Source organism: Gymnoscopelus braueri (assembly GCF_963280865.1).
Source record: "Gymnoscopelus braueri genome assembly, chromosome: 11".
In the NCBI taxonomy this organism is placed as follows: Eukaryota; Metazoa; Chordata; class Actinopteri; order Myctophiformes; family Myctophidae; genus Gymnoscopelus; species Gymnoscopelus braueri.
The window spans coordinates 7999042-8021759 of NC_137613.1; the positions used below are offsets into that span (position 1 = coordinate 7999042).

A 22718-nucleotide genomic window follows, 5' to 3' on the forward strand; every position below is an offset into this window, starting at 1 on the left:
TCCTGTTGTGGCAGAAAATATGTCAAAAGAAGAAACGGTAAAGGTTATATTTATGGACAATCAGAATCTGTTAGAAATATTGTATTGTCTTGTGGTGTCATAATTAAACTTAATGTTGATACGGACGCACTGACTATCAAGACATTTACCTAATCAAGAATATAAAAAAACATGGCACTTAGCGTCAAAAAGGTTGCCGACCCCTGCTCTATGTTGTTCTGTTTTTGTTCACACCCTTGTGTGCACACATTATTTCTCAGTGTACCCTGCTATGTACCCATATTCAATGGTTTATCATTTGTATAGGCTTCTTCTCCCACGTGGACATCAAACAGCTTCTCGTGTGTCACCTCTCTTGGATCACTGTCCTATTATACAGGAATATGACTAATTTTTAAATCCCTTTGCGTTGGTACTTCACACTTGCACTTCAATGTGAATTGATCTGCAACAGTGCTGTTGAAGTCGGCGTTCTCCGATGTCAGGTAAAGTGTGTCTCTGCTGGAGTTCATTCTGACTTGGAACTTCAAATCCTCTTGTTCGCCGGCACTGTCTTGCCTTGCGCTTTAATGTAGCTGCATCATCCAATCTGCCACCGGAAAATAATCACATTTTGCTTACATAGGAAAATCAGTAGCCGTACTGTTAAGAATTTAGAGTGAGTCTACATAAAGAGTTTGTATCCTTGATATCAAATATCAAAAGATTTGTATTTTTTTTTTCATCTTTCAAAGTCATTGACTTTCTGTCCCCATATTTCCTTTCAGTCTCCTGGGGAGAGATGATGCTTCCAACATTCATGGTTTTTGGGGCATTTTGAAGATTGCGTCGTGCTTGACTTCAAGAGGCCACTCTATTCTCAACATGCACTTTATGATTCATCCTGGGAAAGCCAATGTGGTGATCCAACACATCCAGAATATAGTAATTCAGAGTTTGGCACCCGTGTCTTCCATGCTGCAGCCCTCACACCATCTGTACTTCTGTGCTAACCTTTTTTTCTGGTTGAAGTGTGACTTCACCCAAGGCTTTATCATTTTTCATACAGTAGACATACATTTTTTATCATGGTCTATGTTGATAATTGTGGCCACTCTGATTCATGTGATCCAACACAAGCATTGCAGTTTTTGTTTTGTGATAAATGCTTAGTTGTGTTCCTATCGGAATAACACGCTAGCTCCAGTGGAGCCAGGTTCTGTTGCAAAATGGGTTTCAGCTGGAGGTCTTCTGCTGTCGGTCTTGGCATTTGTCGTTGTGTGGTGCCGCCGCTGTTCCCTGCGCTGAACATGTTCTTGCACAAGTGCTCCTCTGCAAACGGGTGTCCTGGGAACAACTGTTGCCATGAAGTTTTATTAAACAGAGGACATTTCTTTTCCTCATCTGGCCGCTTCAAGAGGTTCTACAGTGAATCACACGAAGGCTTGATTTTCTTGTCGTTTTGCCAGGGCCATGTCTTGTGGCCATTATGGCTAAAAAAAACTGTCTTTTCTACTGATCGACTGTTTTGACTACTGCCGAGACGTATTCAAAGTGGTTGGTTTGGATCATCCAGTTACAACTGTCCTTTCAGGAGGTCACTGAGACACTGCACGTGGTTGAATGCACCTCATCATGCTGTGCTGTCCTACGCCATTCTCTCTCTCTCTCTCTCTCTCTCTCTCTCTCTCACACACTATATTCAATGTGTGGTGAATATGGTTGAAAGGAGGATGCAGCACTGACATAGGATGCAATGCAAGGGTGCGGACAAGCCGACGCCAACTCGGGACTCTCCTGTCCACTCCTTCTTATCCAGTATCAGCGTCCAGACAGACCTCTGCATGTGTTGCTGGCCCTTCCTGTCAGGCCGCAGTGTGTGTGTGTCCACATAGGTGGTGCACCCCCCCCCCCCCTTCCCCTTCCTATCTGGGACATTGGTTTGGCTCCCACAGTATCAGTGGGCTCGCCAACGGCTCCGGGTGCCTGACACAGTGCCCAGCCAGCCTCACCCCCCCCGCCCCCCCTTTTCTCTCTCTCTGAACTCTTGTCCGTGACCAGCGGGAGACCCCTGTCGAGGTCAAGGTTTCTGATGTGGTCCTCCCATGTGACACAAAGTGCCATGCGTAGCATTCTGGTGTGGGCTGCGTCCAGGGCCTTATCCTCAGTGCTGTAGTGTGAGCGTTGGCGCAGCACCAATTCTCATTTGTTTTGCGGTTAACCCCATTAAGACCTGGAAGCATCCGTGTAACCAATTTAACCATTATTTTCATACTTTGTCTATTCAAAAATAGCAGATATACAAGATCATAGAGCGGCACCCGCGCTATGAGCTTGAAGATCTGCTATTTTTTTTTTATCTTGAAAATTTGTGCAAATCTTTGAATATATTTACATATATTTTAAAGGGAACATTTTTAACTCAAATATTTACTCCTGGGGGTGGGGGTAGGGTCCCTAGAACAAAATATTTTGAGATGGGGGTCCGCGGCCAAATACATGTAATTTTGGGGGTCCTTGACATGAAAAGGTTTTGTTCCAGAAACCCCCAGAAGCAAAGATTTGAGTTAAAATGTAGTTTAAAAAAAAGATGTATATATTCAAAGATTTGCACAAATGTTCACGATGAAATAAAAATAGCAGATATACAAGCTCATAGCTATGAGCTTGTATATCTGCTATTTTTATTCGAGTTTATCACCGGAGGCATTTCTTTAAAATCTGCCCCTTGGAAATGCACGTTCCATACAGAGATTCCAGTATAAAATAATGGTTATAGGCTATTCACCTGTTTCCTAGGCTGTGTGTTTTCCACTTCCTGTCGAATTGATCCAATGAGATCCAACGAAACTGGTCAGATGACCAATGATATCCAATGAAATCGACAGGAAGTGGGAAAACACACAGCCAAGGAAACGGGTGAATAGCTAAAGATCTAAAATGACACGGATGTGTTCCTGGATTGAATGGGTTAACCCATTAATACCTGGAACGCATCTGTGTCACTTTAGATTTCTTTGGCTATTCAAAAATAGCAGATATACAAGCTCATAGCGCGTCGGTGCCGCGCTACGAGCTTGTATATCTGCTATTTTTGAAAAATCTCGAAAATATTTTTTTTAGATTTCTTTTTCAAAAAACTGTTAGGATTTAGAAGACATTTCTAGAATCTTCTCAGGTCTTAAAGGGTTAAATAGAAAATAAGTTCTAGAAGGCTAGTAGCAAATACACTGCTAATGCGTAAGAAGGTTGAGATGCGAAATAAATACAGCTAGCTTACGAATGCTGGTGAAATAAATGCATATAGATTAACTCTGTCTTTGGCCTCTACTACACCTCGAATGAGCTGTGGTGTTGGTTAGCTGTTATCTGTAACGATGGAATGTGTGTTCCCATGATATAACCATGTCTCCTGTTTGTAGTGCAGTGGTGAAATTGGCCATTTTGACCAGTGGACAGTTTACCAAATAATGCTGTTCAGTGCTGACTGACTTGACTTTCATGCTCTCCTTTTTATTCCTGGCAGAAAGAGGATACATTGGTTTTTCAAGGTAAGTAGCTCCTATCTAAACACACAGAAACGTTCTGGTCACCCCTGGGATGACCTGATTTATCTTCAGACATTATAGACACAACTCTGTTTTTTTTTTTTTTTTTTTATTGACAGTCAGAAAGATATTACAACAACTCATTATTTCTATTTTCACATTTTATTCTGGACCTCACTGCCCTTAGCATTTACGTAATGGAAAAAGAAGGCAAGTGGGTGCACCAGTTGTAGCTTCCTCAGCACACACAAAAAAAAGGAAACTGAATTTAGTTGCAATTCAGTTATTTATAATGCACCATGTAGAAAATAATTATCATCTTGACTATCAGAAGTTTTTGGTGTAAGGAAGTAAATATTGGATAAAGCACGTAGTTTGAGAGCCGATGTAGACAAACTGAAACCTTTCCATTTAAGAATGGGCCTTGGCTGTTTGTTTACAAATCATAACCCACATAGTCAATTCTCTCATGTAAAATCTAGTTATCTGGGAATACTGTTTTTTATTAAATCATTTGTAGAACCAGTCAGTGCAGAGGAGCCTATGATGGGGCATGAGGAATATGATGTCATATTTGTGGTAAAAGGAAAAACACCTACTCTGTCTTTATGAAATGAAAAATCCACTTTAGTGTGTTTTAACAGTTATTAAAAACCAATTAGAGGATTTATCTTCAATTATTTGGTGTTCGCTGGTTCCTGTGGGTAAGTAGCCTAACGTGGACAACAGGGCAACATCTTTCAGCAATCTAAAACATAAACCGTTGTTTTTGCTGTCTGTTCCTAAAAAAATAAGAGCATGCGCTTCTTAACAGAGTTGCACCAGTGTTGCAACAATCCCATGAGGACAGTTCCAGCATAGAAGATGGCGTTTTTCTACACCCACAATAGCCTCAACAGTCCAGAATCCAACCACAAGATGAAAAAAAAGGCTTTCTGGGACACGCAGAAAACCTCCGTAACTGAAGCAGATGGAAGTTACACACACACACGCAACATTTGTGGTCACTCTTTACAAGTCTCCACGTTTCTGTCGGGTGTGAATGGAAGACTTCTTGAAGGGCGATACGGCGCTGCATGCAGTCACTGCATGTACAGCCACGCCCCCCCTTTCCCCAATTTACCCCTCCCCTCTAAAATCCAACAAGATCCGAGATTTCCTTTCATATCTCTGCCGTTGCCTATATTTTTTTCTCATAGGCTCACTGAATCACCGACCAGGAATAACCCAGTTGTTTAGGTCATTTTTTTTTAATGAGTGAATGCACTCGGAGCATTGGGAAGATGCATTTGAACTTGAATGAGCCGGCCAAGAACCCCAAGACAAGGTAGCCTGGGACCAGACGAATCTGCCAGTGCAAAAAAAAAATGGCCCTCTGTGATTTGGGTCTGGCACCGCTCCATTGTGAATCCATTTCCTGCTCCAGAAGTCTAGGGTGTCTAATCAGGGCCCAGTATTCAAATATGGGAGACTGTGATTGGTAGTTGGTTGTAGGTCTAACCAATTGCGTTCCAGAGCCATTGTTTTGATCCCGCCCCTTGGGAGAAAAAGAAAACCGTCCTCATAGAGGCACCAGACTCTACGCAGTGATATAGTCTGGCTACGCGAGGCTAAAGACCAGGATCCATCATCAAACAACAAGGAGCTCGCATGAATTTAGAACTGTGCTTTCAATCACCGCTCCTGGAGTTAATGGGGTTTTTATACAACCACCATGGGGATCTGAAACCACCATCTGCTTAGCGGTCATTCTGTTTGACCATAGCTTTGCATTACAAACCAGTATATTTACCTTTTTTTTTATTATTATTATTACTGGCTTGATGCGTTTCCTTCTCATTTAGGCATTTCACAATAGCCCTCAATGACAGACTGTTGTTGGTAAACCACAGCCTGGCTGGGACTAACAATTCTGTAGTATTTCTGGAAGATTTCTTTCCCCCTCCTCATTTTAATCACGTTCAAGGAACGTTCTCTTTAGTATTTATTACCTATACCTCAGGGCCTTTTCGTATTGCCTATGGGCGAGCAGGCCGGAAGTAGCCTGGTTCCAGACAAATCTGCTATTGAAACAAAAGGGAATAAGAGGTCTGGACCCTCTCAGTTGAGATTGGATTTATCTCCCTCCGAAGTTGTGAGGGACCAATCCCTCCGAGTGTGCAAATATGGGTCGAGTTTATCACCGACGAGGCATTTCTTTAAAATCTGCCCCTTTGGAAATGCACGTTCCATACAGAGATTCCAGACTAATATCTACGCAGTGATATTAGTCTGGCAATGCGAGGTCGCTAGGCCGGAAGCGAAGGGGAGTGAGATTCATGGGGTCAAGAACATTTGCCCTATACTACCTGGAATGTGTTCCCTTCATTTAACCATCCTAATCATTAGGAGCAGAGGGCAGCTATTGAACAGTGAGAGGGGGCTCAAGGACACTTTGACACAATGCAGGAAGGGGGTCCGGGAACTTTCTGATTCCCAGGCGGCTGCTCTCTACCTCCAGAGCCACTGGCGAGATCATGAGAAGATGGTGCCTTGCTTTTGGGTGCAGTGAACCTTGGATATTATGGACATGGATACAGAACTCTCTAACACTGAGGACCCACCCAGAAGAAAAGACCACAAAATGTGTTCCGCCGATGGGGAAGGAGACGTTCCTCTCTTGACCCCAGTAACCTCTTCGGAGGTCCCGGGCTGTATTTGTACACATGACATGAGTCCGGTCTACCACCACCGCGCTGATGTCAGAACCTGCCCAATGGGGTCACAAGATGTTCTGATGTAATCCGTGCAGAATTCATGTCCTACAGTGACATCTTTTGGGTACACTAAAACTTGCGCCACACAGATGTTTTTTTCTACCCCTTCATATGTTAACCCATTCAATCCCGGAACGCATCTGTGTCATTTTAGATTTTTAGCTATAACCATTATTTTGTCCTTTGGCTATTCAAAAATAGCAGATATACAAGCTCATAGCGTGGCACAGAGAGATTTGCACATTTTTCATAAAAATCATGAAAATTAGTGCAAATCTTTGAATATATATATTTTTTAACCGAACATTTGTAACTCAAATCTTTGCTTCGGGGGGTCCCTTGAACAAAATATCTTGAGAGGGGGGTCCACGGCCAAATACATATAATTTTGGGTGGTCCTTGACATGAAAACGTTTGAGAACTACTGAAATTACAGCAAGTATTTTTTTCAGAAAACTGTTTTAGAAGACATTTGTAGAATCCCCCAGAAGCAAAGATTTGAGTTACAAATGTGCAAAAAAGATTTGCAAAAATGTTCATGATTAAAACACAAAAAAAAGCAGATCTACAAGCTCATAGCACAGCACTCGTGCCGCACTATGAGCTTGTATATCTGCTATTTTTTGAATAGCCAAAGAAATCTAAAAATGACACGGATGCGTTCCTGGTCTTAATGGGTTAAAATATTGTTTTGAAATGATATAGATGAGACTGGGGAATTGGCACAATGAATACTGGGATTATTGATGAAGCCAATGTTTCGAGGCGTACAAATCATACGCAAGATCTGCTTTGTAAAAATGTCATACCAAAATGTGAAAGCCAGAAATTGAAGCTGGCTTTGGTGGTGCGTTTGAAACTTTGGAGCAAATTATTGCAACAGTGAATCTCACAAAACCATTTGCATTGCAGTATATGAACTCCAACATCATTGAATTCTCTGCTGTACACTTTTCCACCTAGATTAATTATGATCTAAAAAAAACATGACACTATTGCAGTTTGTCTTTCATTTAACTGCTATGCTTTGGGTTTGCTAGGGATTGCAATCAGAAATTGCATGGTACCAGATTTTGCCGACATCGAGGAGTACCTACGATACCTGAAGCTTGACGAGCCCATCATCGGTGAATAAATGATTCAATCATGTTTTTAAAGGGATAGTTCACCCCCAAAATGACTTTTCTTTTCTATCGATTAGTCACCCCATAGACCATATTCACACGGCGGCCATGTTTCTATGAAGTCAATGAAAGTAGCCACCCCGGGTGGCGGCACTTTCAATGTTAAATTCCAATATGGCCGCCGTGTGAATATGGTCTATTGAGACTTGAATTCATTGCCTACCGGCCGGCCCGCTTGTCCTCAAATTATCGGCTTAGGAATGCGACGAAAACAAAAAAATATGGGGTGACTAAGCGATAGGAAAAAAAGTCTTTTTTTGGGGTGAACTATCCTTTTAACCGATTAAGACCTGGAACGCATCTGTGTCACTTTAGATTTCTTTTGCTATTCAAAAATAGCAGATATACAAGCTCATAGCTATGAGCTTGTAGATCTGCTATTATTGAAAAATATCGAAAAAAATCTTTTAGATTTTTTTTCCAAAAAAACTGTTAGGATTTAGAAAACATTTTTAAGAATCGCCTCAGGTCTTAATGGGTTAAAGTGCTCAATTGTTATTGCATGGATGGGATCGTTATCTCCTGTGTTTTTACATTGACGGTCGCGCTTTGTTTCTCTTTATTTTTCCAGGTTTGAACCATTTGGAAGAAGTGTCCCGCTCCGACCCCAATGACCCTCAGCCAGGTCCCAGATACGCCTGTAGGCTGTGTGATCTGGATGCAAACCTGCCCAACATGGTCAATCATATCATCGGACGCAAACATCGTCAGAAATATCTGGTATGCGGCTGTGCTTATTCTCAGATTAAAGGGATAGTTCACCCCCAAAAATGAATGATTTTTCTTTTTCTATGGATTAGTCACCCCCATGGAGACTTGAATTCATGGATATTTTTTTTAGTTTTTGTCTCATTCCTAAGCCAATAATTTGATGACCACCCGGCGCACCGGTAGGCAGCGGTTCCGATAGGAGACACAAAGGAGACTCTTTTGTGTCTCCTACCGGAACCGCTGCTGGTTAGGAATGTGACAAAAACAAAAGAATATCCATGAATTCAAGTGTCCATGGGGTGACATTTTATATCGATGTAAAAAACGCGAACCGCTTTAAAGCCGCCACGTGCCAATCGCGTAGATCTACGTGAAGTTTTTTTTTTTTTTTATGTTTTCTTTTTCCAATTTCACCCAAAGACCAAGGAGATATGATTAGTTGAAGATCTAGACTCCTATCCACTTCCTTGTTAACTTAAAACTTAAAAATGCTGTATTTCGGCTCCTGAGTTCTTTTTTTTTTTCCAATGAAAAACTCTGGCACTGGCTAAAAAAATATGAAAATACCTCTGGCAGTTAATGGGTCAATAGTTTTTTTTTTCCAGACGTTATTATTTTTTTTTCATACACTGTAATCTTCAAAAAGAAAACATTTTCCTGGGAAAAAAAGGAATGGACTGAAGCCTAAGCTTATTACGTATACCCTTTTGTTGTTTAGCTTTCATCAGCATAAAATGTTTATTTTATGCTTGTCCCAGTATACAAATACAACAATTCATGTAACTAATTACTACTCAATAATACAATGATAAAAAATATGATAGTACAAATTTCTCTTCCTTAGGAGTCTAGATCTTCGAAAAATCATATCTCCTTGGTCTTTGGGTCAAATTGGAAAAAAATATATATTATTTTTTCACGTAGATCTACGCGATTGGCACGTGGCGGCTTTAAATAGGTTCGCGTAGATCTATGTGATTGGCAGTGAATCAGTTAAAGAAGAGATACGGACATTTTAAGTGTTGTCTTTGATGTGTCGCTAATCACTCACCAACATTGAAAGGGACGTTGAGTTATTCCAGAGAGTCCCCTGTCGTCCAGTCTGACGACCCCCTCCGTTGGCATAATGGGAGCCCGTGTAAGAGTGAAAATCGTCTATTGTAACCGATGCAAAGTTAGTTTTTTCTCTACTACTGCTCATCGTGGAGTCTCATGATACTCAAACATGCACTGAATGTCGCGAACGAGCTATCGTTCGTGCAGAACGAGATGACGCTGGTTGCTTGTTTCGCTCACAGAACCTGGCGTCTGTGGAAGAAATAAGCAACCAGCGTCATCTCGTTCTGCACGAACGATAGCTCGTTATATAATAATAAATTAAACAAATAATACGTTAAATAAATAATAACAATTTTAATAACATTTAATAAAAGTCAAAATCTTTAACCAATATTCCCTATATAGCTATCTATTGCTTGTTTTTTTTTTAAGTTTCTTAAACTTACCCATATTACTACATTTGGGGGTGAACTATCCCTTTAAGCTGAAATGTGCAAGTTGGACCATTTTTTTAAATGGCTCTGTGATCTAAAATAAAAAAATATATATGAAAAAAAAAACCTGCTTTGAACTCGCTCCAGGAGGTGAAGCGGCCAGACCTGGTATCCTGGAACACCGCTGCCCCGTTTAGCAGCTCAAATTCGGGGAAAGTCATACGGAACAAGGCAGAAGTAGCCGAGCGACAGGATGGGAAAGGAACGCCAAAGGTCTGTGTTGTCACGGTCAGTCTCTCTCACCTGGCTGTTTTTATCTCTCTCTGTGTCTGTCTGTTAAAGGACGACTTCACCACTTTTCAACATATCTTCATATAAGAGGTCCTTACTAATGCTCATGATAAAATGATAAAAAAAAACATTCTACTTGGTCTGTGTCTCATAGGAGGGCTGTGGACAGTCCAGAAACCCGTCTACCAGTGACATCATCATTACGCAGGATTTTATCCCCAAAAAGATTACCGGTCCATTTTTTTAATTCCAATTTTTATTAAGGCACCAGAGAACAGTGGGATCTATTATTGCATTGCAACTTTCCAGGAATACAAAGCCTGCAGTTTCTATTAGCTTGGATTCCCCATCGATGATGTCACTGGTAGACGGGTTTCTGAACTGTCTACAGCCCTCCTCTGAGACACAGACTGATTCGAAAAAAATTGTACCATTTTATCATGAGCATTAGTGAGGACCTATTATGAAGATATGTTGAAAAGTGGTGAAGTCGTCCTTTAACTTCCACACTCACACCATAACCCATTAAGACCGGGAACGCATCTGTGTTACCACTTAAACCATTATTTTGTACTTTGGCTATTCAAAAATAGCAGATATACAAGCTCACAGCGCGGCACCGAGTGCCGCGCTGTGAGCTTGTAGATCTGCTATTTTTGAAAAACCTTGAAAATGTGTGCAAATCTATGAATATATATATATATATATTTTTTTAAAGCGAACATTTTTAACTCGACTCTTTGCTTCTGAGGGTCCCTGGAACAAAATGTTTTGAGATGGGGGTCGGCGGACAAATACATATCATTTGATGTATTTAAAAAAAAAAAACTGTTAACCTCAGGCCTTAATGGGTTAAGTCCCGCCTCTGAGCGAGGGGGGGGGGCGAGGATTGGACCGATAACGACGTCCAATGCTGCCTATTTGCTCTCCTCTCTCCTGCATGTCATGTCGTATATTGGACACTTTATTTCTCTCTTATATGAGCTGTTTGACACGCACAACAAACAATGCATGAATTGATTGTGTAAATAAAGACCAAACAATTCTTTATTTTGTTGCTTCCTTAGCTTCGATCACTGTTATTCAGATGGGATATAAATGCACCTCAGTATCTCTTCCTGACAGTTTAATCAAAGTGGGACACTTTCACTCTCAGACCGTTTACATTTAGGATACAGAGCAGATCCAAGTTTTGTCGGCTGTAAAACATCCCATTTTGAAGTCCACGACAGTCCAGCTTTTTTAGACTCCCATCTCCCAGACAGCGTATGTTACATCCCATTGCCCAAATAGACGGTCCGGTCCAATAACAAAACGGATAGTCAAAACGTCCGGTGATTCTCTAATCAACCCCCTGCCTGTAAGACTGCTGGACTTGTTTCACTTTTAGCTTTATAGTGTCATTAAGTTGCTCAATAGTTTTTCTTTAATACAATTCCTAATGTAATTGTGTCTGTGCTATGCTGTGTATGTTTCAGCCAACAAAGAAATCATTGGCAAAATCGGTCGGCAGATCAAACATCTCCAGAGGTATGGCCTTTACTTTGGAATTAGTGTTAATTTTGTTGACTAAGACTAAAAGACTAAGTTTTTGCTATTTAGTTGACTAAAATAGGACTGAAACTAAATGGTGTGTTAGTCAAAAGACTAAGACTAAATCAGAATTTGCTGTGAAAATGAACACTCCTTTGGATTCTGTATGTGGCAGTTTGGGGGGTATTTAATGCATTGGTTCTCAAAGTGGGGTCCGGGGACCCCAAGGGGTCCTTGAGGGAGTTCCAGGGGGTCCCCAGCTAAATGATGGATAGTTAGGAACCAAATGAACCCTTATATGGGTCTGTAACTCTTGAGAGTGTACAAATGGAATCCATTTGGTTCCATTTGTACACTCTCAGAGTTAAAGGGGTATTTCACTTTCAAAAAAACTTTCGGTCATTTTATCGTCTACTCAGGCTTTTGTGAGCCCCCCAGACCGTTTATAAGTTGCTTAATTCAGTATTTAGATATTTAATATTAATTTTATCAGACACGCCCCCTTCCTATACAAACCCATTATAACTTTAAACTCCATTTTCCATGTTAGATTCATCAAAAACACCCGTCCTTGGTTCTGGTGACTCACCCTGCCATCCTAATACGCGAGGGGGCCGTGTTTTGTTGATTACTTTTTTCATTTATTTTTAATATATTTTTTGGAAAATTAAAAAACATTTTATACAATAAAAAAAAAATATATATAAAAAAAGAAATCCCAAAAAACCACGGCCCCCTAACGTATTAGGATGGCAGGGTGAGTCACCAGAACCAAGGACGGGTGTTTTTGACGAAATGTTAAAAATGGAGTTTGAAGTCATAATGGGTTTGTATAGGAAGGGGGCGTGTCTGATAAAATGAATATCAAATATCTAAATACTGAATGAAGCAACTTAAAAACGGTATGGGGGGCTCACAAAAGCCTGAGTAGATGATAAAATGACCCAAAGTTTTTTTGAAAGTGAAATATCCCTTTAAATTAACATTGATTTTACAATATAAATTGGGGTCCCAGAGATGTGGGCTATCCGTGGGCTATTAAGTGTCAATTTAGGGGGTCCTTGACATGAAAAAGTTTGAGAACCACTGATTTAATGAGCATGTGTAACTAAAAGTTTTTTTTTTGCTTTTTTCCCTCAAGTACCACCACAGCAAAAGAAGAATCCAAACCAGAACCAGAGAGGTGTGCCGTCTCAGTCGCAAGAATTTACAGGTTTCCCAGGGGAGTACTCCCACCACTCGGGGCGTCCTCTGGACGACCCAAACACGATGCCACCCTATCGTACAAAGGACCGCTACATGTCGGCAGACGCAGAGAGAGGTGCCTACCCGGGCGAGGGGCAGCCGCACAGACTCGAGTTTGCAGAAGACGATTACAAGTCGATCATAAGGGAGTACCAAGAAGACACGTCTAGAAGAAACTTCCCCGAGTCCAGCGGCGCCAGGCACGATCCTAGGGAGGAGACGACTTACGGACCGACGTACCGCGAGGAGGAGGCGGCTCCGCTTTACAGGAAGCCCTCGGCAGGAAGCGACCCCCTCAGGGAGTTCATGGAAGCCGAGCGCGGCCGCGTTCCTTCCGCCGAAGCCGCGGAGTCTCGCAAAAGGGCCTATCCGGGGCACAACCCTCACGGGTCGACGGCGTACGCGGGAGACGACCCGCGCAGCCGAGCTTACCAGCCGGAAGCCTCCGAGCAAGCCACTCCGGGTCTTCAAGGCAGGACTTCCATAGATTATTCCCACGGAAGGGTTCCGTTCGACATCGACAATCACCTCAGGCAAAGACGATCCCCCGGCGACCCCTACTCGAACCCCAGACCGGATCCCCACCAACGATCCTACCCCGGAGGCGAGGGTCAAGACGGGGCGTACCCCGAGGAAGATCCCTACCGGCCGCTCTACCCTGTCGCTAGCCCACAGCGGCGGTCTCTGGACAGGGAGCCGACCAGACCCGGCAACGCCAACGGAGCGGGCGGCAGGCGGGAACCGGGTGGCCAAGATGCCAAGCGGCAGAGGCTCCTCGCCGAGCCCGTGGACATAGGACAGTGGCAAGAGGGGCCGGCGGGAGGAGGCGGCGACCGTGGCTTCGGCAGGAGAGGTCCTCCTCCCGTCGTGCCCAACAGACTCCCCGAAGGTGCCAGAGCGATGTCGGACATCCCGGAGCCGTTCAGACGCTTTCTGCAAGGGGCGGCGGACGATCAGATGAACGACGGGAAGAGGAGGAAGAAGAGCCGCTTCTCAGATGCCACCGATGAGGAGATAGAGAGAGCCAAGGGGATGTGAGTCTTTATTCATTTGGTTGTTGTTGTTTTTTTTACTATCTTATCTTACACTAGGCCTGTCACAACTATTACATAATAGAGCGTTGCAGTTCCCGCCCACTTCCTGTTTTTTTTGGTGCCGGAAGAAAAAACTCAATGCATTTTTCCATTGACTTTTCCAAAAATATTTATATCTATTAATTTAAGCCTCGAATCAAGCCATCATGACATGACATGACTCATGACCATAAAACGTTTGATTCTGTGATTTTTTTTTGTTGAAAACGGCAAAACAAAGGGTATTTATTAAATATAGTATATCATATAATTAAATATAAAATAAAACAAAATCACAGAAAAAAACGTTTTATGGTCATGATTCATGTCATGTCATGATGGCTTGATTCGAGGCTTACATTAATAGATATAAATATTTTTGGAAATGTCAATTGAAAAATGCATTGAGTTTTTTCTTCCGGCACCAAAAAAAACAGGAAGTGGGCGGGAACTGCGACGCTCTATAGCCTAATGGCAATTATTTGAGATGATCGCAATTATTTTTGCATAATGGTCATAATCGTCTCCAGGTTGAAACATTTTCACACATTTTCAAAATATTTAAAAAAGCAGAAATAGCAGATCTACAAGCTTACAACTTGTAGATCAGCCATTTCTGCTATTTTTACGTGTATAGAATTATTAAATATTCTTTGTATATATTAAGAAATTAATATTAAATGCAATTTTTGATTACAAAGCCTAAAAGGCAAACGGATGTTTTTTTGTTCATATGCTCCAATAACGTTCAATGGGCAAACGCACAATTAAATCGTTAATCGCATGAATTATTCGAGTGACACAAAAGCAGCAAAAGAGTGTCACACAAAAGCAGCAGATCTGGACATTATGAGGTTTCCACCAGGGTTGCCAGATCTGCTTATTATAAGTTGTAGATCTGCTATTTTCTAATAGCTGATGTATATGTTAAAGTGCTCATGTGGCCCCATAGAGCGTCGCAGTTCCCGCCCACTTCCTGTTTTTTTTGGTGCCGGAAGAAAAAACTCAATGCATTTTTCCATTGACATTTCCAAAAATATTTATATCTATTAATTTAAGCCTCGAATCAAGCCATCATGACATGACATGAATCATGACCATAAACGTTTGATTCTGTGATTTTTTTTTTTGTTGAAAACGGCAAAACAAAGGGTATTTATTAAATATAGTATATCATATAATTAAATATAAAATTAAAAAAAATCACAGAAAAAAACGTTTTATGGTTATGATTCATGTCATCTCGTGATGGCTTGATTCGAGGCTTAAATTAATAGATATAAATATTTTTGGAAATGTCAATGGAAAAATGCATTGAGTTTTTTCTTCCGGCACCAAAAAAAACAGGAAGTGGGCGGGAACTGCGACGCTCTATAGTCCCTTCTTTTGGGCTGGCTTTCCTAGACCTGGTTGCTTGTTTCTCTCACGGAATCTGGCAAAACTGGTTTCCACCCGACCAGAGACGATATGGTTTTATGCAAACGCATCGTCGTCATCTTCAGACCCTGTTCGTACAGTCATTTTACAGCCGTTTTCTTTTTCTTTGTATTCCCTCTTAAAGACTGACTGATGAATACGCATCTCCAGATCAAGAGATGTACGGTGGTCCTCCTGGACCAGGTCCAGACCTCCATAGAGCTCAGAGACCAGGACCCTATGCCCAGCAGGTAGTCTCATCATTCAGTTCAATTATATCTGGCCAGCATTTTATTAATGGTTTTTTAGACAGCTTTATCTCATCCAGGGGTCTTCAACAGGGGGTCCGGGACCCCTAGGGGGTCCTCAGAGTTACTACAGGGGGTCCGCCAAATCTTTGTTGTGTGATATGATTTTTTTCTTTTTTTACATTAACTCTTACCCTGCCAGAGTTTTTTCAGAACAGTCTGTAGCCTCTGCCAGGGTTTTGACCGATTTTGGTACCTTTTCGCATAGCCACAAAATATTTTTCTCAAGTATGATTGATCCCCAGAAAATTTCTAATCACAGATGAGATTCAGGTGTGGTTTCACAAATGTCAACGAGGTCAATTTGACCTTGTTGTCATGTGGTGTTTGATGTTTGAAAATAGCTCAAAACCAGTGGTTTCAAACCAAAAAACATTGTGAATTGTTTGTCCGTTTCAATTTTAACATTGAAGTGGATGGAGCAGCAAATCTTTGGAAATTGTTATCTCCTTATTCGTTTGGAATATCGAAAAGGTGTCAATACTAAATAATTAGAGAATCTTTTTAGATTTTTTTTTTTTTTGAAAAGTTTTTTTTAGTTTTTTTTTTTCCAGGACGTTTTTAAACGTCTTTGGCAGGCAACAGCTAATTTCTCAAAGACGTTTATAAACGTCTTTGGCAGTTATAGAGTTAACCACTTCAACCCTAGCATCCATTTTCTGAGGAGAACTTTAGCCAAAAATAGCCGATCTACAAGCTCACAGCGCCTCGCAGCGAGGCGCTGTGAGGCGCTGTGAGCTTGTAGATCGGCTATTTTTGACAAAGAGTTATAGGTGTAGACTATAGAGGGGAAAAAAGAGCAGCAAAAGTTGATCTGAAACACAATTTTATACAATTATTGTATAAGAGGGGGTCCCTGCTTCATCTCTCTCTCAGCTAGGGGGTCCTTGGCCTGAAAACGTTGAAGACCCCTGATCTAATCCATATAATGACTTAACCCAAGACAGGGAACACATCTGTGCCATTTTTAGATTTTTGGCTATTAAAAAAAATAGCAGATCTACAAGCTCATAGATTTTGTCATTTTTTTTTTTTTTTGGAAAATTTTGCAAATCTTTTGAATATATATTTTTTAAAGCGAACATTTGTAAGATATTTTATTATCTTATATTTTTATCACAAAGAAAAACAAAGTAATCTAAACATATCCAAAATGGTGAACAATGGGTCCCTGCCGATAAACAATGCGGCCCCCCAGAGTGATTGAGGAAATTTTGTGGCCCTCACCATCTACAAAGTTGCCCACCCCTGGTCTAATTGATGTGGCATATCACTGTGATGATATCCTGTTCTTGTTTAGGGCCAGTACAACACCGAAAGTTACCCACGAGAGAACCCGGGCTCTTTCTCTGAGAAACCTCCAGAGTCTGGCAACGTCTTTGATTTAATGGTAAGCTCCAGAATAGAGCGTCGCAGTTCCCGCCCACTTCCTGTTTTTTTTTGGTGCCGGAAGAAAAAACTCAATGCATTTTTCCATTGACATTTCCAAAAATATTTATATCTATTAATTTAAGCCTCGAATCAAGCCATCATGAGAGGACATGAATCATGACCATAAAACGTTTTTTTCTGTGATTTTATTTTATTTTATATTTAATTATATGATATACTATATTTAATAAATACCCTTTGTTTTGCCGTTTTAAAAAAAAACAAAACACAGAATCAAACGTTTTATGGTCATGATTCATGTCCTCTCATGATGGCTTGATTCGAGGCTTAAATTAATAGATATAAATATTTTTGGAAATGTCAATGGAAAAATGCATTGAGTTTTTTCTTCCGGCACCAAAAAAAACAGGAAGTGGGCGGGAACTGCGACGCTCTATATCAGTCGGTGCTACATGCATAACATGTTTTGTTTTATTTTACAACTATTAACTACTAACTACTAGACATTCTTGACTCATGTTAAAGGACAACTTTGTTTTTTTAACAACCAAGGTTTATGTTTTAGATTGTAATTAAAGTAAATAAAAGATGAGTGTTACATTTTTTTTAATTTACTGCTTTCTATAGTTTTAGCAATTTTTGCGATCTTTTTTTACAGTGGGTGGGGGCATTCTGTCCGGTGGCTAAATATGTATTTTTTTCCCACAATAACCCCGTGTTTTCTTTATTATTATTTACAGTAGCTCTTCTAGCCCCCAATAACTAACATCTGGCCATCAAAGACCACAGGACCTTTTTTATTGTGTAAAAAAGGCATATTTAGCCACCGGACAGAATTGCTAAAACTACAGAAAGCAGTAAATGAAAAAAAAAAGAACACTCATCTTTTATTTACTTTAATTACAAGCTCAAATATAAACCGTGGTTGTAAAAAACAAAGTTGTCCTTTAACAGTCTACTTGTATGTATGTGTTGGATATTTCTTTAGAGGGAAAATCAATTGGAATACAAAAGTTGTAGTTTGATTAGGTACCGCCATATAATAGGAGGAAATGACTCGAGCTGAGACACAAGTTCCTATAGACCATATTCACACGGCGGCCATGTTTCTATGAAGTCAATGAAAGTAGCCACCCCGGGTGGCGGCACTTTCAATGTTAAATTCCAATATGGCCGCCGTGTGAATATGGTCTATAGAAGCCAAACTGTGGCCAGGTGTTTACTTACAGACCAGGGACATTACAGTGCATTTATACCCAACCTCATTACACCATGTGACCACATGACAACTACCAGTGTCGCTAGTTTTTTTTTCTTCTCTTTCCCCACTGTACAAAGCATTTCACAGTCCATTGACTTGCACGTTGATATCCCAGTTGGTGCCTTGCAAAACTCTGTATTTACCTCGACTGTGTATTAAGGGAAAACGACCGTTAACAATAACTTACTGTATACAAAACACATTCGTCACCATCGCCATCCCCGTAACTAGTACATCTGTCAAAACGTCAAGGCACAAATCGAACCATTTTACCTCTAAACAATGAATGTCACCGGGCCTTATCTAAAACAGTGGTTCTCAACCTTTTCAGGCTGCGACCCCCAACATAATCATATTTGAACTGGGGACCCCCCAACATAATCATATTTGAACTGGGGACCCCCCACCTAGCCTGGTAAACCCTCCCTCCGGAAATCTCATTTCCATTTGATTTCAGGAGTGAGTCTGGCCTGATCGCCCATTCTGCAATATTGGCTGTGGGCTGGAGTTGGGCGGGAGTAATACCGTTGACTGACAACCCCTTCAGCCAATGATCGTTTTTCCCCTTCAGCCAATCAGCAGTTCACCAGACTAATGTGACGCAACGGGACTTTTGAGACGGCCATGCCCAAAATGGGTTGCCTTATTCGGATACATGCGTGTCACTGCCCGCCCCTACCGGTTCTCTAAATTTTTATTTTTAAATAGGCTCTGTCATGATTAATTGACCACATATATGAAGTTAAACAACTAAATTCTATCCAAACGATATCTTATAAGTAAATTCCGTGCCTCAAAATAGAAGTTTGAGAGCTTTTTGAAGTAAGAAAACAGCGGAGAAAATAGCGGACAGAAAATATGGCAGCCGTTCGTGTTTTGTCGGCTGCATTCAGGCTGCACTCGGTGCCATTCGGGCTCACTCGAACTCGCCACCTGATTGGCCAACTGTCGCTGTCAATCACAGAACGATGTGCGACGACGCTGATAGGCTCGTCCATTTGGTGTACACAGCCAATATTGCAGAATGGGCGATCAGACCAGACTCACTCCTGAAATCAAATGGAAATGAGATTTCCGGAGGGAGGGTTTACCAGGCTACCCCCCACCCAGACACGCACTTGGAATTGTAGGAGTTGAGGCATTACATTTAGTTTGACTCTGTTCCACAGATACATATTGTGTTGCGAGGCGTTGTGAGCTTGTAGATCAGCTATTTTAGATGAAGAGATCTGGTATAGGAAAAAAAGGATGTGGATGTCATTATGCATTGGCCACAAAGCCATTTAGACCAGTGGTTCGCAACCTGTGGGCCTGGATCCCCAGGGGGGGGTCCCCACATGATGTTTGGAGGGTCCCCAGATGACAGAAAGTGACAATTTAAGGACTTTAAAGAACTTTTTTTTTTGTTTAAATATTGGAAACTGTCTTCTGTCTTCTCTCAGTCCTTCCATGTGTCTAATCCATGCAAAGAGCTCTTTGTTTCTCTCTCATATCACCTTGTTATAGAGACACACGGCCGGAAGCGGAAGGCCTACAAATCCACGCCCACTTTTGACACTCGGGGTCCGTTAGAACGATGAACTGCAGCTCTCAATGCAATCTCTATGAGAGGCATTGTAAAATACCGTCATTTCACTGTTTAACTACTGAGGCTGTAGCGATTTTTTTTGTGTTCTAATAATCTGTCCCATTTGTTTAATTTGTCCTTTTTAATGTCCCATATCTTTCATCTCGATATACTACCCACAATATACTATAATATACTCCATCAGTATGTCAAAACCGCTAGCATCGGAGATCCAGAGTTTAAGTGGTCGCATGGTATATACGTCACGAACGCATCCCTTGAGGTTTTCAATACCCAGAAAACTGGCGAAAGTGGCCGTTTTCAATAGGTTTTGGTCATTATCTCTGGAACAGAAGGTCCAATCTGCTCAGTTTTTTTTTTTAGGGGAGGCGAGATCTTAGTTGGGCAGGCGACCGCGTCTCCTGCCTCTACAGTGGGTACGCCACTGGTCGGCGCTCGGCGCTCGTAAAGACAGTGATGTCACTGAAATGCCCGTCTGCTGTCTACCCTCTGCTGTGTTAGCATTATGGGTAATCTGAGTTCCCAGAAGTTTCGCCTGCTCTGGCGAGGAACTTCTGGGCCAGAGCCCTGGTATTTGTGGGCGGGATGTAGCTTACACTCAGAATCTGAGCGGACACGCCTCTTACCGGTCTGACTCGTCTAAAAAGTCCGACGAGAGGCAAACAGCAGTACACAACAATGGCGGCCGCAATTTCTCAAGGGGAAATTGCTTCCCGTCGATCCTATTTAGATGTAGCACCCACTGCATGTGGATCCCGCCCCCTTTTCTTCATTGGCTGTTGATTTGAATCACAACGCAGTGGCCGCGCCCCTGCTGTCCAAGCTCCGACGCAATGCCTCCCAGACTACATTATGGGTAACTCGTTAAAGTGAAACACATCAACTATTAAGAAAACAAGAAGATATGTTGACAAACATATTTTTATTTAAATCAATATCGTCTTCAGTTAATGCAGGATAATTTTAAAAGTAGGCTAACTTTCATATCCTCTCAAAGGGAATGCATTGGCAGCTGCAGTTCATCGTTCTAACGGACCTCGAGTAGCGGCGCTGTCTCAAAAGTGGGCGTGAAATTTGTAGTCCCCGTGTGTCTCTATACTTGCATTACGTATACTGTTGTGTTATAGTCCCTGCATAAAACATAACATAATGGAATGCCAACTTGGAAGTGATTCCACTATAATCTTTTCACCGTTTTCTACCAGAACAACATTGAGATTGAGGATGTGGAGGAGGCCGACTTCCTGAAGAGCAAACTTTGCAACCTTCTTAAAGAATTCCAAGCCAAGAAATTGGAGAAGACTTCGGTACGTTTCACCATTACATGGCCAGTGCATGCCAATGTCTGGTTTTAGAGTGGACGATGTTTATCCTTTGTAATAGATGATGTTCATTTCTGTGTATTTCCTTAACCCAGTAAGACTGGGAACGCATTTTTTGTGTCATTTTTAGATTCTTAGATGAGCATTTTTAGATGAGCTTGTAGATCTGCTATTTTTGGGAAGAAATCGTGAAAATGTGTGCAAATCTCTGAATATATATATATATATTCTTTAAACTCAAATCTTTGTTTCTGGGGGTCCCTGGAACAAAATATTTTGAGTTGGGGGTCCGCAAATACATTTCGAGGGAACCTTGACATGAAAAAGGTTTGAGAACCACTGATATTATAGCAACATAAGTTTAAAAAAAAAAAAAATTGACATTTGTAGAATCCCCCAGAAGCAAAGATTTGAGTAAAACAAATGTTTTAAAAGATATATATATATATATATATATATATATATATATATATATATATATATTCAAAGATTTACAAAAATATTTACGATTTTCCCCCAAAAATTGCAGATCTACAAGCTCATAACTTGGCACTCGTTCCGCGCTATGAGCTTGTAGATCTGCTATTTTTCCAGTCTTAACCCTTTAAGACCTGGAACAGTGTCATTTTTTAGATTTGAGCTAAAAAGCATTATTTTACACTTTGGGCTATTCAAAAATAGCAGATATACAAGCTCATAGCGCGGCACCGAGTGCCGCGCTACGAGCTTGTAGATCTGCTATTTTAGAAAATGTGTGCAAATCTTTGAATATATATATTCTTAAAGCAAACATTTTTAACTCAAATCTTTGCTTCTGGGGGGTCCCTGGAACAAAATATTTTGATGGGGGTCCGCGGCCAAATACATATCATTTTGGGGGTCCTTGACATGAAAAAGATTGAGCACCACTGATATAGAAACATACGTTTTTCAGAAAACTGTTGAGATTTAGGAGACATGTAGAATCGGCTTCAGGTCTCAATGGGTTAATGGGCTAAGGGAGGGGGAGCTGAAATGAATCATTTGTGTCGTCCTCCATTCTCGTAGCAGAAAGGCCAAGGCCCAGCGGGCATGTCCGCCGACTACCACCATCTGGGCAATGACCAACAACGGGCACCTGGACCAGGCCAGCACGACAGGAACTTCAGGGACGGTCCACAGGGCCAGCAGCACGAGAGAAACTTTGCGGAGGAACCACAAGACGGGCGTTACGAGAACCAACGTAGGCAACAGCCGCAGGAGGCTCGCAGACAGCAGCAGCGAGACGGGGACGAGCGAGGGCAGTTGTTGCAGGACGATGGAAGCCACGGGCAGCCACGCCCTCCTCCTCCGGGCCACCCTCAGGACAGAGGCTCGAGCAGGAGCCGTTACGAAGGTAAACTGTCAGATACACGCTACTATGAGCTTGTAGATCTGCTATTTTTTTTTTTTTCTATTCTTTTTTTTTTGCAAATCTTTGAATATATATCTATAAAGCAATTGTTTTTTACTCAAATCTTTGCTTCTGGGGGTCCCTGGAATTTTTTTTTTTTAGATGGGGGTCCGCAGCCAAATACATATCGTTGTGGGGCTCCTTGACACTGACATTAATATTATAGCAACATAAGTGTTTCAGAAA

At 41.4% G+C, this 22718-nt stretch overlaps 1 protein-coding gene and 1 long non-coding RNA gene across 5 annotated transcripts in view; both read left to right on the forward strand.

Annotated features, from left to right (window-relative positions):
* The window catches only part of LOC308094720, an 87697-nt gene that overhangs the window by 60397 nt on the left and 4582 nt on the right, over positions 1-22718 (forward strand). The gene's annotated exons all lie outside the window — the stretch shown is intronic.
* Positions 1-22718, forward strand: part of LOC308094694 (uncharacterized protein) — a 35989-nt gene that overhangs the window by 8689 nt on the left and 4582 nt on the right. The window contains exons 3-12 of one of the 4 annotated variants that reach the window (XM_080441480.1): positions 3506-3530; positions 7324-7410; positions 8039-8187; positions 9819-9959; positions 11441-11492; positions 12637-13774; positions 15375-15480; positions 16838-16927; positions 20984-21085; positions 22148-22475. In XM_080441480.1, the coding sequence (XP_080297606.1) occupies positions 3506-3530; positions 7324-7410; positions 8039-8187; positions 9819-9959; positions 11441-11492; positions 12637-13774; positions 15375-15480; positions 16838-16927; positions 20984-21085; positions 22148-22475 (2218 nt within the window). The remainder of the gene's footprint in view (positions 1-3505; positions 3531-7323; positions 7411-8038; positions 8188-9818; positions 9960-11440; positions 11493-12636; positions 13775-15374; positions 15481-16837; positions 16928-20983; positions 21086-22147; positions 22476-22718) is intronic. The other 3 variants (XM_080441481.1, XM_080441482.1, XM_080441483.1) reach the window with 3 other exon arrangements.